This window comes from Protomyctophum parallelum (genome assembly GCF_964188405.1).
Source record: "Protomyctophum parallelum genome assembly, chromosome: 5".
Taxonomy (NCBI): domain Eukaryota; kingdom Metazoa; phylum Chordata; class Actinopteri; order Myctophiformes; family Myctophidae; genus Protomyctophum; species Protomyctophum parallelum.
The window spans coordinates 43,535,632-43,552,680 of NC_139702.1; the positions used below are offsets into that span (position 1 = coordinate 43,535,632).

The 17,049-nt window shown below is 43.5% G+C and overlaps 1 protein-coding gene across 2 annotated transcripts in view; it reads right to left on the minus strand.

Annotated features, from left to right (window-relative positions):
* dlc1 (DLC1 Rho GTPase activating protein) overlaps window positions 1–16,528 on the minus strand; it is a 156,675-nt gene extending 140,147 nt beyond the window's left edge. Inside the window, exons 1-2 of one of the 2 annotated variants that reach the window (XM_083765822.1) lie at window positions 16,511–16,528; window positions 1–1,766 (exon numbers count right to left, since the gene is read on the minus strand). The exon at window positions 1–1,766 is cut by the window's left edge and continues 298 nt beyond it. In XM_083765822.1, coding sequence (XP_083621948.1) covers window positions 1–1,679 — 1,679 coding nt within the window. In that variant the 5' untranslated portion in view covers window positions 1,680–1,766; window positions 16,511–16,528. Of the gene's footprint in view, window positions 1,767–5,426; window positions 5,884–16,510 lie in introns of those variants that run through there. The other variant, XM_083765821.1, reaches the window with a different exon arrangement.
* Between the last annotated feature and the right edge of the window lie 521 nt (window positions 16,529–17,049).

A 17,049-nucleotide genomic window follows, 5' to 3' on the forward strand; every position in this document is an offset into this window, starting at 1 on the left:
CTGGCCTCTGCTGCTGCTGCAGGAGAGAGCCCGCTTGGCTGTCCTGGTTGAGTAATTGCATTTTCACGAGCCGCGTTAGAGACATTTACGGCCGTGTTATTTCGTGCGACGGCGTTGTCACTGTTGGCCTCTGAGGTGACGCTGACCTCGGGGATGGTGTCCAGTTTCACACAGCCGCCGTCCAGTGGTACCTGCTGGTAAGCTTGCGTATTTTGGACCTCAGAAGAAGAGGTCACGTCTTTGGACGCCGCGTGTCTGCCAACGTCATCCGTCAGCGCGGGTATTTTGTCCGTTTTTGACTCCGCAATGTCCACGTTTTCAGGCGCCAACAACAAGCGACCATCCATATCCTCCGAACAGCACTGAGTGTTGGCGCACGTGTCCGTCGATGAAGTCGCCTCAAAAGTGACTTGGGTTTCTCTCACAGCGCTCCCTGCTCCAGACCGTTCTTCCCCTCGCTTGGCTTGATTCACTGCAGCCATTTCGACATTCTGCTGTTCCAGCGCTGTCTGGTGGGGTATTTCACAATCACTGACCAGAACTGCTGGCATTGTGCTATCACAAAGATCTTTCTCTGCCAGAGCTCTCAGTCCATGACGTTCCTGGGAAGGAAGGTGTGATGCCAAGGTTTCATGTTGGGCGGCGTGGGGCGTTTCGTTTTCGTTTAGAGTGTTGCATTCTTTTAATCCTTGAAGCTCGCCAGCAGCGGTGGCATCCAACGATTTTCTCCGTCCAGTGACCCCCTTGTCCCGTTCGCCCTCCACTGTAACGCTCACAATCTGCTCCCCGGCCTCGTTTGCATTCGTCACCGAATCGTTGTTCTCCTTTGGGTCCATTGAGCAATCCATCGCAGCTGCAGGCAAATTTACCCTCGAGCCAACGTGGCCTGTGGTGGAGGTTTGGTCTTGTTCAACATCTGGGAGCTGTGTGTGCGATTCCAGTCGGGCAGAAAGAGGAGGCTGTGCTGGTGTGTTCTCGGAGGGCCCGGGAGCTCTGTTGTCGTCGTCTATATGGCTCTCCATTGTTTCCTGTGGCTTTGGATGTGGGCCAGACTGTTCCCCTGCAGCGGAAGCAGACAGTGGGGGTCCATTGTCCGAACTAATAGAAATGCATTGTTGCTCTTCTCCTGAGCTGCGTGGCCAAGCAAAGACATCATAGTCACAGTCACACTCATCACAGCTGTCGTGATTCTCGACGCCGCCCGTACCATCCTCACCTTCGCTGCTCGCATTATGCATAGCACAGTTTGAGTTATGGTGACCCTCGGCAGCGTCCTCTGCGTCTGCGGCTTCGGGTCGCCGCCCCGACTCCGGCACCCGCCGCAACAATTCAGCATCCAAAGCCCCATCATCATCACAACCGTCCACTGAACTGCCCCCAGAATCCAGTGCCACGACATGCCCGCTCCCTTCTTCTACGAGATGTTCTTCTGACTCTGCGGAGCTCGAAGTGGTCACCTGATGGCAGCACTCTGGCATGGAGACACACCGAGCCCGGCGTCTCGGGCTCAGCTTGTTGGAAGAACCTCCCGACGTCGTCCCCACCCAGGACGTCCCGCCGCCGCCGACCCCGACCCCCCCGTGGCAACAGACCAGGTCCAGGTCATCGTAGCTGTACTGCAGTCCCGAGCGGTGGGTCACGTGCTCTTCCCAACTCCTTTTCCGTATGGCTACTGGCATGGCGGACTTCACTGCGCCCACTGCTATCCCATAGAGCTGTTTTACGGTCCAGACAAAAATGCAGCAGGAGCGGAACAGTTGAGCCTCCTGTAAAAAAAAAAGAAAAAAGAAAAGACAAGAGAAGAGGGAGAACGGGGGCGGTGGGGGGGGGGGGGGGAAACCGTTATTAATGTTCAAAAAGCCTCCAAAGTTAGGGGGGTTAACTGAATTTGCAGATGATAATCTGGCGAGTACTGTTACAGTTTGAAAATAAACAGCTGGGGAGTAGCGAGTGGAGGTTTAAGAGGGGCGTGATCATGTCCCATTAGTGTTCCCCTGGAAAGTGTAAATTCAGCTGGCTCTGTACTGTATAAGCTGACATGATCCACATGCCGAGACGGGAGAGCTGATGACATTCCAAGCAAAGATTTCCAGGAACTTAACATAACAAAATAATTAGTTGGCATTCAATGAACTCTGTTCAGAAACATCACTTATTTATTTATTTTACGTTTTGTTTTTGCTTCAAAGACAAGAAATGGCCTGTAAAAATAGTTGTTATTGTAAACTACGAGGATGATAAACAACATATGGCTAGATTTCCTTGTTTACTTCTTATAACGACATACTGTACAGTCAGTCAGACAGACAGTGAACCAGTCAGTTCAAAACCGCACAAACCTTCAACACACCAACTGTCCAAAACAATTCAGATAATTCTTTAAAAAAAACGTCATACTCCACATAACCTTAAACCCACAAAAACTCTCTGACAGACGTGAATTCCGATGATGCAACCGAGAACATAACCGACAGAAAAGTCAGACAAGTACCAATAATGAACCCGCAGTGAGTTGTTTGTTTCCTCACGAGAAAAAGAATATTGACAATTGGACATTATTCACTGCAACATTTTGACAGGGTATGACAACATTTTATAAGGTTAAAACTAAACTGAAGCATGACATTATTTAGGGGGCTCTGTTTAATTGGGGGGGTGGGTTCTGTGTGCCACGTGGATGCAAACATAATTATTAGAGAAGTTGTCATTAAAGCCTAAATGAACCAGTGGTGATTTCGTCGACTAAAACTGAAACGAAAAATGTTCGTCGACTACCTTTTTTTCACTGACAAAAACTTAAATGGAAACTAAATAAAAACGCGTTGTGACCTTGTAGATCAGTTATTTTCAGCAAGTGTAAAAGTAAGCCATTACGATAGCATCAAGGCCCGCCGAAATACATTTTAGTCGACTAAATCAACTGCAGATTTTGTCGACTAAAATCTTATGATATTTAGTCGACTAAAACTAGACTAACACTAAGACATTCCAGGTGACTAAAATATGACTAAAACTAAATTAAGTTTTATTCCAAAAACTAAAATTGAAAATGTCTGCCAAAAACAACACTGAAATGAACCAGACCCAGAAGTAGACCTATTACCTTCAGTTGCATTTATTATTACCAATGTGCAGTGGTGGAAAGTAACTAAGTACATAAGCTTTGAGATACTTTACTTGAGTATGTCAAATTGTCAGTACTTATGTACTTCTGTTCAGTACTCCAATATATTTCAGAAGGCCAATATTGTACTTTTACTCCACTACAATTATTTTACAACTTTAGTTACTAGTTATACTTTATGGATTTGTATTATTGTTACAAAACATACATTAACCACTTCAGCCATTTGAAAACAGCAGATCTACAAGCTCACAATGCGATCAGCCTTTTTCAAAAGATTTTTTTTACACATTTAAAAAATATGAAATGGGACAGGATTTCTGCATAACGACTAGTACTTCTTACTTTGGGTACTTTAAACACATCTTGACGCCAATAATATACTTTTGTACTTTTACTCAAGTAGATTTTTTAATTTCCAGGACACACTTTTCTTGCAACTAACGGAGTACTTTTACATTGCAGTATGGATACTCGTACTTAAGTAAAGTTTTTTTTTCCACCCCCTGCCCATGTGTGACACGTCAATGTCTGTTGTGGGGAAGAAGAAAAAAAAGGTCAATTGAAAATACAGATGGAGCATCACATCACATGAGAGCCTCCACATTACAGTCACAAACTATACCCAGCTCTACGCTAGCAGGGAATAACACACACCACAGAGAGACACAAGATCAGCATTTCTGATAATAACTGTCTGGGACTCGATCTGCTACGCTGCAAACACATCACATAAACACTATTAGCAACAAACGTTTAAATTAAAGAGCATAATGGATATGGTAATCGAAGGAATAGGGATATGTCACAGTAATCATGCCATCAGAGAGAAAGGTTTGATGACCTATAACTTTGGCAAAACGTAATAATAGCAGCCTTCAGGCATGAAAATTGCATCCAGAACTAATAGTGCAAAGTAGGTTGACGCCGCTAGGATATTAGCGTGGAACATCCATTGGGACACTTACAAACAACCGGAGCATCTGATTACATTTTCTTTACATATTGTGAAACATTGTATAATACGGGCATAAACTGTGCTGCGACGGTGCATAAACTGTGCTGCGACGGTGCATAAACTGTACTGCGACTAGGGATGCACCGATCCGATACTTGTATCGGAGATCGGCGCCGATCCAGGCTAAAATTCTACATCGGGTATCGGATCGGTGGCCGATCCATTATCCGATCCGATCCGATCCGATAATTATGTGTAATTACAGTATGAAAACAACTCTACCTCCTCTGTGACACAGCAGTGTAGTATTGACAGTATAACATGTGGAATGCAGCCAGGCTAGCCTGCGCACACATTAACCTGGTCTAATTGTTGCACAGTTATTTAATAAATAATTCAGTGCATTTATATCTGTGTTTGTTACATTTTGTTTTACAAAGTTGGGAAAGTAATGTTTAAGTCAAGCCTTGATGTTGCCTTACACAAAATAATGATTCCAGACTCCACACAGTGAGGCATACAGCTTAATAGGTTATTACGTTTCTTTGTGGGGGGTATCGGATCGGTACTCTGTATCGGCAGATACTGGACCCCCATGTATCGAAATCGGTATCGAATGCCAAAAAGCCGGATCGGTGCATCCCTAGCTGCGACGGTGCATAAACTGTGCTGCGACGGTGCATAAACTGTGCTGCGACGGTGCTTTGCCTTATTTTATCATAAACTGTGCTGCGACGGTGCTTTGCCTTATTTTATCATAAACTGTGCTGCGACGGTGCTTTGCCTTATTTTGTGTATTTTCCTCCTGTCCCTCTTTTTTTGATAAATAGTCAAATATATCTTTGCTTTTACCATTTAAAAGGCTACATTATATGTATACACAATTATATCAAATTATTACCGAAAAGACAGAACTTCAATCCATATGCAGGGTTAACGAAAAGGGTTTCAGAAACAGTTGTAAAAAGCTTTGAAAGAGAAGTACTTCTGTACTGTATGTAGTCGGAGATAAATTATGTGCTATGATGTGATTTTGAACCTGCTTTGTATACAACTACATTACAGATATTACAGAATATTATATTACAGAATATCAACACAGATAAGCTACGGTTCTAAACGTCCCACCTCTTCACGAGCCGTTTCTTTTTCCTCAGTAAGTACTACATCAGCTGGATGTTTCAACAGCCCAACTGTCAGCATGACACAGACTACAGCACCTGGTTCATTTGACAAGTAAAAAAGGTGGAGACATCCCATGAGATTAAGTCTCAAATCCAATTAGTTAAAACACATTAGTTTTAGTTACAACACTACATTAAAGGAATTTCATGCAATATGTACTTATTATCTGTATTCCACCGAAGAGATGAGAAAGTCTCTCATGATGATGTTATACTCCAGTAGTATGCAGTCTGTCAAATGGTTCATTATTATCCAGGCAATGAAACAATCCAGAAACGTGGGTGTAGTTCCAGTTCTTGCTCGGGTTACAAAGACAGAGGTTGTTATTTAACTGAGACTTTTTAGCAACTTTCCACTTCATTCATTCTGCAGCAATCCCCCCGATTTAGGACGTAATGATTCCAAAATCCAATTCCTGGCAGTATAAACACTTTTCCTTGAATACTAATCCTTTTTCTGGGTCCGAGACCTAGTGAAACGCATTTTTTTTCCGGATCCTCAAATTAATCACGTTTAATATGTTCACTGGCAAATGAAGGAGAGAGAGACCCGGGTAGCCCCAGGTGGCAGGCAGAAAGTGTGGGGGAACAGTATAAAGGTCCATAGACAGCTTCCATCTTGATCACATTAGGGGTTTTTGCTGACGCTGAGTGCCTAGATTCGGGCTGGTGTAAAAAGGGGCAGGGTTTTTTTCTCTCCCCTCCTGCTCCCCTCCACTCAGTTCTCACCTCCCACCCCAGCGATTCTGACAGTGGAGTGAGTCACATCCTAAGAGAGAACCCATCCCCTAGCTGGTTCGCAGGATCAAAGCTCATCTATTCGTCCCAACGTCCACTATTTTACGCTTTCCTATTTTGTTTTCACTCTATGATACTTCCTCTTGACTCACGGCAGTCTCTGGAAATCTCTCTCTCTCTCTTTCCTGTCCTCCAACTTGGACTGGCGATATTCCTCTCCTCCTTAGCTCACTATCTTACCAAGCTGGGAAAGGCTCCTTCCAGTTGCTTCTAATCAGGGACGTGCACACATAAGACATCAAAGGGGGCTTCAGCCCCTGCCCTTTTACCCTGTTGTCTGTAAAACAACTGCCCTCTCCAGACCACGAATGCAGCATTTACTATGGTGAAATAAATGCAAATGCCACTCCAATTAAGACATCATTCAGGAGAACTGCTTTTTTCCCCCCTCAGGTCTCCTGACCTTGAACACAGCATTTTGGCGTTGAACTAATTTGTTTTCGAATGTCGATACATCATACACCACATCGTAGGTAAAGATTGCTGGGGTTGCGCCCCCCCGCAAATAGCTGATCTACAAGCTCTCAACGCGTCACGCTGCGACGCGTTGAGACCTTGTATATCTGCTATTTTTGTCCAAAAGTGCCCTCTTTTAGGAGATTTCAGCCCCTGCCTCTCTGAGACTATCTGCACGTCCAGTTGGTTCTGATTAGTAACAGACAGGCTGCTTTGTAAAGAACTATATGGCCGTGAGCCCAGTGAGATTGGCGTATGTTTTGGCAGTTACAGTATATCTGGAGGCGTGTTGGTTGTCCTGCAACCATTCTTAATCAAACACATGACACTAAAAAAACAACATACAAAGTGATACATGTTTTTATATAGAACTCTTGAAGATTTCTATTCTGGCTAAATTTACTGTAAGTAGCTAGCTATTGATATACAGCTACTTTAAGAGAGGGACAGATCGGTGCATTAACCTTATGCTAATAATATAATAATATCATTTTTTTTTAAGAATCCTCAAAGAAAAACAACATTTACGGCATTCCTGAATGCCAACCATTCATTTCCTAATATAGATATTGTGGGAGCTGTTACAAGCCACTGACTACCACTCATTATGCTTGGTGTTTGAAGAAAATGCTTCTTAACTCTGACTTGGATGACCTAATGAACTGATAATAGCCTGCCCTACACAACAGAAGATCCTTCAACTTTTCTGGATATATTCTACAGTATGAATGTGAAAGCCATAGGGGAGTTGTAAAGCAAGAATGAATAATTCTATTCTCAAGAAGATGACCAGTGCTGAGGCTCTGCTCCCAGAGTCTGCCCTCACTTGAATGTCTCTGGGTTCCCATAAAAACCCCCGTGATTTACACTACTACACATTTAACCGTCACGAACGGGTTAAAATGTCTTAGAAGGGAACATCACATTCTGTTCTCTCTGCTCTGCATCAGTCCACCAACAAGTAGTCCAAATGCCAAATGCCGCAACATTGTATCTACGATCTCACAATTTGTTATGATTACTGCACAGAAGGTGCCTATGTCGGGTCAAAGCAGGAAGTTAGGATGAATCCCCCCTATTCCTCCTCCCCACTGTAACCCTGGCCTCTGGCCTCTCTCTGGGTCATCCAGATGTGAGATGAGTGCTTCTTTTCTTAGGGGGCCTCTGTGAGAAAACTATGCTCTCTCTCTCTCTCTCTCTCTCTCTCTCTCTGTCCTCCTTTATTGACACTCCCGGGACACACAGATGGCCGTACTCAGGGGAAAGGGATGCGATCTCTAGACAAGACTCCTCTGTAGCGTCATGTCACATGTGCTGCTCTGTGGTCAGTCGGGGCAGAACGCAGCTATCTAGCGTCTCTTCTCGGTCGCGGTGGCCACCATGTGGATACAGCTTGGCGATTGAAGTGCACTAACGGGGCAACACCGTATATACCACCATGACTCAGGCTATCCACTCATTAAGACTCCTCTGGAAGTCCACAACGTGGGCCTGTAATTTAAGGGAAGCTATATGGAAAACCTTCTGCCAAACACGTTGCGTGGCCACTGGCCACGGTGCGACCGGTCTACGTCACACACGTCAGTCGGAGGGTGACGCTGCATAAACACGCGCTCAGTCGATGACACACACGCAAAGGCCTGCCCTGCGTCCATTAGCGAGCGTGTGTGTTTTGTTTGGCTTTCAGTATGACGTGCCCACTTGACTTTCAGACTTAGTTTGGACTGGTGAGACGTTGCTATATCAAACAGTCCTGTCTGCGATGGAGAGGAAGTGCGTACTGTACCTCTGCAGTGAAACATATTTTGTACTTGCTGAAAATAGCCGGTCTGCGTCGCAGCGTGACGTGTTGTGAGCTTGTAGATCTGCTATGTTCAGCATGCAACCAAGTGTAAAATGACTTATACTGTATCTCTTGTTCACTAGTCCCTTCCTAACATTTTAGTTTTTATTTGTTGACGAAATTGTCAGTATATTCAGTCTTGGTTTTAGTCATCGTAGCTTAGTTTTTATTCAGTTTCCATTTAGTTTTCGTCAGTGAAAAAAGGATAGTCGACGAACATTTTTCGTCTTAGTTTTAGTCTACGAAATCAACAGTTTCACTGGTGGAAACAAATGAGCCGAGTGCATATTTCAATTTCTCAACGGTTTATTTGTCCAACAACGTGAGTCATAGTAACATGCCCCAACATCGTCAGCCATCGTCAAGATGTGAGTGGACATTCTTTTGGACAACACCATTTTGTCACGTGACCAGTATAGGATCACATGGACAGGATAGGTGCAAATAAAGAGCTCTTCTATGACGATGGTGCACCCATCATAATCCCTCACTGTTCAACCTCCAGGGCCTGGAGGAAACCTCCCCGATATAGTTTATTATTGGAAAACATCCAGTCTAAATCATGGGTATTGAAGGATACATAACATTTGGCCTTGTAGGAAAATGTAGATGTTTGTTTAAAAAGAAAAAAGAAGAATAAAAATCTCTGTCCCACCCATAACTCAGCCATTTTGAAGTTCTTGCTCACACAAAGAATGCTTTGACTATTTGTTATTATTTAATTTTTTTGAGACATCAAATGGCCATTTTTCTACTGTACTTGCCCAGCAGTGAGTGGAAGTTGTAAAAACACATCTCAGATTGATTTACACTTGCAAAAACAAACATAGAGTTTCAAAAACTCCTTTTGGACAACCTAAAAATAACATCAAAAACCCCACACCAAAATCATTTCAATACCTTCCATTCATTCGCAATGCCCTGCGGTCGCCTATGCTTCTTCTCGAACATTTCTACCAAAAAGAAAAAGTCTACTGCTGTATGGAGAATTACCCGAGGAATTCATAAAATAATGTATTTCTGTCTGGAACTTCACGGCACAGAAAAAGCAAGATCTAGTCAGTAGCCAAACTTTATTTATCCAGCACTGAAAAGCGCTTTTCAATCAAGGCAGATGATCATGATATAACCATAATAAATACATCGTAATCCATGAAAGCAAAGCCAAAGTTCTAACGTGTAAAAACACTTACATCTACGTATGTACACATGTATGAAACACACGGTAGTTAGTGTAGTTTATATGGTTCCGCAGAGCTAATAATCAGTGGGCTCATGTGAGCGCTGTGATTTTGTCGAAACTATGACGAAAAATGTTCCATCGACTACCATTTTTCACTGACGAAAACTAAATGGAAACTAAATGAGAACTAAGCTATGATGACTAAAATTAAAGACTAAATACATATATTGACAATTTCGTCAACAAATAAAAACTAGACTAAAATGTTAGGAAGGGACTATAGTGGACAAGAGATCCAGTAATTTTACACTTGGTTGCATGCTGAAAATAGCAGATCTACAAGCTCACAACATCATCACAACAATAATAATTTAGAAGAAAAAGGCTAGCCTATCTATCAGGACCGTAGAACATTTTTAATTCCAGAGAAGCTGATCAATCTAGATTTGAGACCCAGTCAAGCAAAAGTGTATGTATTTTATTCGTTAATATGGATTATAGTGATTAGTAGATAAGCCTTTAGAATCTCGACCGGTCGAGATAAATTATTTTTCTTAGCATGTCCATTCCAGGGCTCTTACATGTTCCGAGTGACGTGCATGAGACAGGCCCGCAACTATCCATTATTTACATAGTGATTATTCTCTGAACTACTTTTTCGATTAATAGAATAATCAAAAAGCTCATTTGTATATATTTTTGAAACAAACTGATTTAGTTTTATACTGTTCCTTTTCCTCACCACTTTGAAACATTCTTGATACTTTTTGGTCCAATGAACGATTATTAATCGATTACTTTATTAAATTATCAATCGATTCTGTTTTAATAATCGATTTGTGTGATTAACTGTTGCAGCTCTAGACTAGTGCTGTGTATTGCATACGAGTGCTGATGTCCTAATTGGCTATTTGTATGCCTTGTGGGTCAGCAGTAGCACCCATCTCACTCTGAAGGGAAGCATGCCAGCTCCCTCGCTTCATGGTCAAAACCAAGACTTATCAGGAGGAGAAAACAAAACAAGCTAGCCAACGGACGGAGAGAGCAGGGCAGAGAGCAACTATGTGGTTCAGTAAGACAAAGGCTTTTGAAAAGTGATTAAAATGTTTAAACAGATTTTGCTACCCTAATATCCTCAGACAGGTAGTTCCAAAGTGCAGATATATAATCCATTTCCCCTGGCCTTGCACCAGCATCACCCCCCACAATAATAACACCAGAGCCCTTTCACTGTGGACAAACGCATTATGTCTTTATTGCGACCATATAGGTCACATTTACTAAGAAAACCTGCATCTCCCATCCGTTAGTCACACCTCCGTATATGGTCATGCCTCGTGACATCACGTGTCCATATATGGTCACACCCTCGTGACATCTCGTGACATCACGTGACGTCATGGAGACCCTTAGATCTCCCATGGCATCACGCCTCGTGACACGTCACGCCACCATATATGGCCATCTCCATATATGAAGATCACGACACTGACCTCATCTAACCCTGGATAACCATACATACAATGTTGATCTGACCCCCCAGGCCAAAGCGCCAGCGCTCGCCCAGCAGTCTGCCGTCACCCAGACGGATGTGTGCACGCAACCTCACCCCTTAGGTCGCCCTCAAGAGGCCTGTCTAACTATGTGTTCCATTTGGGACACACACACACGCGCACACGCACACACACACACACACACACACACACACACACGCCTTGCATCTCCAGACGGGTCAAATCATGCGTTGTTGGCAATAATACAAACTACATTTGTATTTTCTGGCTCAAACACATGCCCAGCACAACCACTACTGGCACTGAAGCAAATGCAGATAAGAAACCTTGAATCTATACATATTTCATCTCTTTATGTTTTTTTTCTTTTTGTTTTGTAAATTAATGACCTGTCCGTCCGTCCGTCTGTCTGTGTACAGCTAATCTCCGGCACCATTGACCAATTGTCAATTGCACAATTTTCTAGTTTCACGCTAATATTGTTCTGTTTTAAATGAGAAAAGTCACACCCGTGTGGAGTGAGGGGCGCTCTCATCATCGTACATCATCATGACGTAACGTGTCGATTTGCTCGGACACATATGACGTAAATTCTCCATTCATTGTCAATGGCATTCAATGTTTGTGTTAACACAAAATTAGTCGATTTGCTAAGACACATACTGTATGACGTAACTTCTCCATTCATTGTCAATGGCATTCAATGTTTGTGTTAGGACTAGACCACACTATAGCTGAATATATGAGTATATAGGACCACACTATAGCTGAATATATGAGTATATAGGACCACACTATAGCTGAATATATGAGTATATAGGACCACACTATAGCTGAATACTGTATATGAGTATATACTGTAGGCGCCCCTCAAAAAGAGGTTACACATCAGCAATGGATACTCACATTTCCACTTTTTTTTATTGGCACACACCAACACAAACGAACGCTTACGCGTTTCGGCTCGACGCGGCCTATATAGTGCCTCTTTTTCCTTCAACATATTGTTGTATAACGACTTGGAATCTGGTGCAATCTGCAGACAAGAGACATACGGTATTCGTCCTCGTGCTATTGTTTATAAGCGGTGACTCTTGCACTTGGACTTAAGTGCTGGTTATGCACTGGGGCCAGTTAACATGCACACACACACCCCCACCCACCCCAGCACTCTGCTGGACATCTGCTGACATGGCCAACTCCTAGCGGAGGTTGGAGGAGAGGAGCGCTGTTGTCCTTGGACACTGTTGCCACAGCAGCATCACAGCAGGAAATGCTCGAGACGGAGCGTCACAGGGCATGATGAGGGGCTACGAGTACGTTTCATCATGACGAGATGAGAGAAATGGGCCGGGGGGAGCTCACGTTTCTTTTTCCAAGTGTAAACCTCCCAACATCTGTCCTTGTGCTAATTACGTACAGTATTTACCCTGCCTGATAACGGCAGTGGTTCTCAAAGTGGGGACCCCCCCCCCCCACAAGGGCTACTTGAGGGAGTTCCAGGGGAGCCGAGCTAAATGATAGTTTGGAACCAAATGGACCCTTATGAGAGTGTACAAATGGAACCAAATGGTTTTGTACGCTCTCAAGAGTTAAATTAACATTGATTTTACGAATTGGTGTCTCAGAGAGAAAAATGCCATTAAATGGGGGTCCGTAGACTAATGCATGTCACACTGTATGGGGGTTCTTGAAACTAAACGGTTGAGAATCACTGCTAGAGCCGTCAAAATCTTCTTTTATGGCGGTCCCTGGCATATAACTTCAAATGGGGGTCCGCGGGTAATAAGTGTCAATTTGGAGGTCCTTGAAATGCAAAGGTTTGGGAACCACTGGCCCACGGTAACAAGTGGCATGGTTTGTGTGGTTACATTTGTTTGCGAGATAACTTGATGACGGCTCGGCAGATTTTGGAAACTTGGGATAGAATGATCAATAGGCTAGCCACCATGAACATATTATTCACTTTTGGGTTCAAAAAGATCAAAGGTCAAGGTCACTCACAATCAGTGTCGTGGTCTGACCGTTAGCTAAATAAATCCAGAACAGATGGGTGGATGGTGCTCCCCTTTCGGCCGACAGATTTTGAACAAATACAACGGGCGTACACAGCCGGCGGAACTGCGGAACAGTCTGGTATTCCTAAAGTAACCCAAGTAAATTATGCTTAAACGGTTAAAACTATAAACCTTATTCCTCCTAACCTTATCCTCAGTAAAATGGTGCCAAAACGTAACACTATTCCTAAACTGAACCCCAGTAAAACTATGCCTAAGCCTACACGTTTTTCTAACCTTATTCTTAGTAAAAAAATAAAATAAAGAATACAAGAACCGCCACACCGAGCGGTCAGCGGAAAAACACGAGGGCAAGATGGATTATTACGTTACCGGTTACCTTTTGAACGGTAAGTCACAGAACTAAAATGAGCCATTCTGACATTCAAAGCACACCTTGTGAATGTCTTCATATGAGATTTCGTCCAAACCTGGACAAAACGTTATCTCCGGAGTCATGTCATGAAGACGCCTATAAGCAGTATTTTCACAAAGGAGCTGCCATAATTCATGTACAGTATGCATCATCCGATCAATACCAGATTTGAGGAGCCTTGACCGCCAAAAGTGTTTTGAGTTGGTATTTTGGTTACCTGTCTAAATCCCTAAAACAACTCTGTTACCCGTTATATTATGCATGTGTGTGTGGTTTGAGCGTTACAATAATTAAACCAATCACCGGTCCATTTTCTGCGCTATGGGGTGATGAATTAAACGAGCAAATGGAATCGTGCACGCCGCACAACACCTGGCACAATGCCTGGCACAAATAACTTCTTTGACTATAGAATTATATAAACACAATGAATGGACACAAGGAAGTGGCAGGCACTCACTTCTGCTGATTATAGGAAAATTACAAAGAGATGCAATAGGAGAGTAAGGAGAGATGAGGCCTGACTGTGCCTGGACATCTCCATTGTGGCGCGCGCTGAGTGCCCTCTACCAAACTAATTTGGCACGGCTTACGGGTGCTTTTAAACTCCACTATGCGCCTTCCCAAATGTGTGTGACCAAAATAGCAATTTAGGGGAAAGCGTGCCAAAACGACCATGACCACACCTCTTGGACACAAATACCGGTGTCGGCAAAATAGATAGCGGGTGACGCTGGACCAAAATACCATTAAGGGACAGAGCAAGCTCCTATACTATGACAAAAATGTTGCCCATAGGCTCTGGCCTGACAGCGGGTCATGTGTTCGAGTCCCATTCATGACCACCTTTGCTGCGTGTCTCTCCCCTTCTCCCTCTCTCTCTTTCCTGTCCATCTTCACTGTAACTATCAATAAAGGCACAAAAGCCAAAAATAAATCTTATTTAAGCACTAACTGCATAGCATAACGGCGACCAATCTCCTCCCACTATCTCCCCAGCCTTTCTCACGTATTATGACTTCAGTAATTGAATTAATTAAGTTCACTCATATTATGTCTATAATAATGTTGATGTAATAATTGTGTTATCTTCAGGTGCTGTCCTATGTGGGATTTGTGTGGGCTCAGGGTCCAGTCTGTGTCTTGCACACAGTTGGCTCCAGTCACGCCACCAAATAAAAATGTGTAACATCATCGCAATATAACAAGTTGGATGTGTACGGTATGTGCGCGACTGTGTGTGTGTGTGTGTGTGTGTGTGTGTGTGTGTGTGTGTGTGTGTGTGTGTGTGTGTGTGTGTGTGACTGTGTCTATCTTGGGCTTTCCAGTAGACCCAATAAAAATGGCTGCATATATAGGGCACCGACACCACATAAAGAGTATAAGTCAAGCGTGTTCAGAAGTATGAGTGCTCAGTTGCACCTCCATAAGAGTGAAAAGTGGACACGATGACCGCAGCTAAAATATTTATCCTGCCCCGAGGTCTCCCATGCAAGGCAGGACTAACGTTTATACAGCAATGAGAGAGAGAGAGAGAGAGAGAGAGAGAGAGAGAGAGAGGGGGGGGGGGGGGGGGGGGGAAACAGAGGCGAAACACCTCTGCTTCAGGAAACCGGTCAACATTCCAAACCCACACAGGATGCAGTACAGGTCAGGAAGCAGTCACCATAGGGAGAAGCAACTTAAGTCTGGAGTAAGGAGGGAGGTTGGGCGGGCGTGATGATGAAGCCTCTGAATTCTAAAAGATGATATTTCTGAACGTTGGTTTACTATCCCTAAGAACAGAAAAGTAGTTTTCTGCATCCGTTTATGCCGGGGGTTTTCAACTGGTGGTCCATGGACATTTCACTGGTGGTGACGCGTCAATGTTCTAATTCAGTGGTTACCAAAGTGGACCCCTAGGGGTCCTGGAGGGAGTTCCAGGGGGTCCCCAGCTAAATGATAGTTAGGAACCAAATGGACGCGTTAGGAGTCAGAGTTAAATCAACATTGATTTTACAATATAAATTGGGGGTCCCAGAGATAGAAATGCCATTAAATGGGGGTCCGTAATGTGTGTCAAACTGGAGGTCCTTGAAATTAAACGGGTTGAGAATCAGAGCATTAAAAATGTTCTCTTGGGGGGGGGGGGGGGGGAATTCCGGAATTATGTTAACCGTGAGAACTGTTGATACTAAGAATAGATCAGTGGTTCTTCTTCTTTTTTGAGCTCAGGACCAATGACATAATTTCAGTTAAGGGTTGAGAAACCCCCCAAAAACTAATCTTTGCACATTCATATATATATATATATATATATATATTTCTTACTACGCATTTAAACCAGGAAAATAAGAAAAAGGGAAATAAGAAAAACAACATATGTAGATGTGTGTCTTTTTCTAGGTAAAACAGGGGGGCAGCAGCGACATCTCACAGCCTGCAGAGGGAGACAAATCATCCCCTCCTCCCCCCCCCGCCCCCCCCCCCCCCACCCACCGCTATTTACACACTGATAGAGAACATCTGGGTTTGTTACCAGATGGCAGACATAATAACTACAGACAGTACACACGTCGGTTATTCTCACTCAGGTTAATTATTTACTCAGTGTCAAGAAGAAAGAGAGTAAATGGACAAACTTGCTGCAATTATTAAGGTGTTTAATGTCTGTACAAAGTCGTCTGTCAATTACATGATGGTCAAACTTTAAGGAAAGTCCAAGTCATTATACCATATAAACTTAGACTGGCGTTAATAATAGTAGCCCAATGCTGTCTATCTTTATTCTTTCAAAAGTATTAAACCCCCCACGTGAATTTGGCTCACGACCACCCACCGACGGGGGAAATGTCGCAGAATGATAGACCTCCTGTGACGTTATGCTGAAACCTTCTGACATTTATGAGGGGTAGAGACAGACAGGAGGTGGACATGAATGATTTGACACACACACACACACACACACACACACACACACACACACACACACACACACACACACAAAGGTAATAAATTAATAATGATCCCAAACTCACCTCAATGAGTTCCACCTCGCCGCCAGACGGAAGAACAGCAGCAGGAGAGACTGTCCGTTGGGTCTACATAGTGGTTTTAATGGTCAGAGAACAGGACAGACCGTCCTCTGGTCTATTCTGGACAGACAGTCAGTCAGACCAACTATAATGTACCGTAGTCCTCTAGTACAGTACAGTACTCCCCAAACCCAAGCCGACATCCTCTTCGTTGCAGGGCTGAGCCACTAGAGGGCGGTGCAGCTCTCCAACACGTGTAGAGAGAAACTCCCCACTGGCTGCCAGACTGCGTGAGAGAAATAAGCAAGGCAGCCCAGGTTCTATGAAAACATGAAGGCCAAAAGAAGCGACTTGATTGATTGATTGATTGATTGATTGATTGATTGATTGATTGATTGATTGATTGATTGATTGATTGATTGATTGATTGATTGTAAATGTTATTGACAGATGCGATGGTGGACTCAGTGGAACAGGTCAATACAAAATCTGCTACGAGGATAAAACCAGAAAAAGCACTAAAGACTTGTGTTTACATAAGG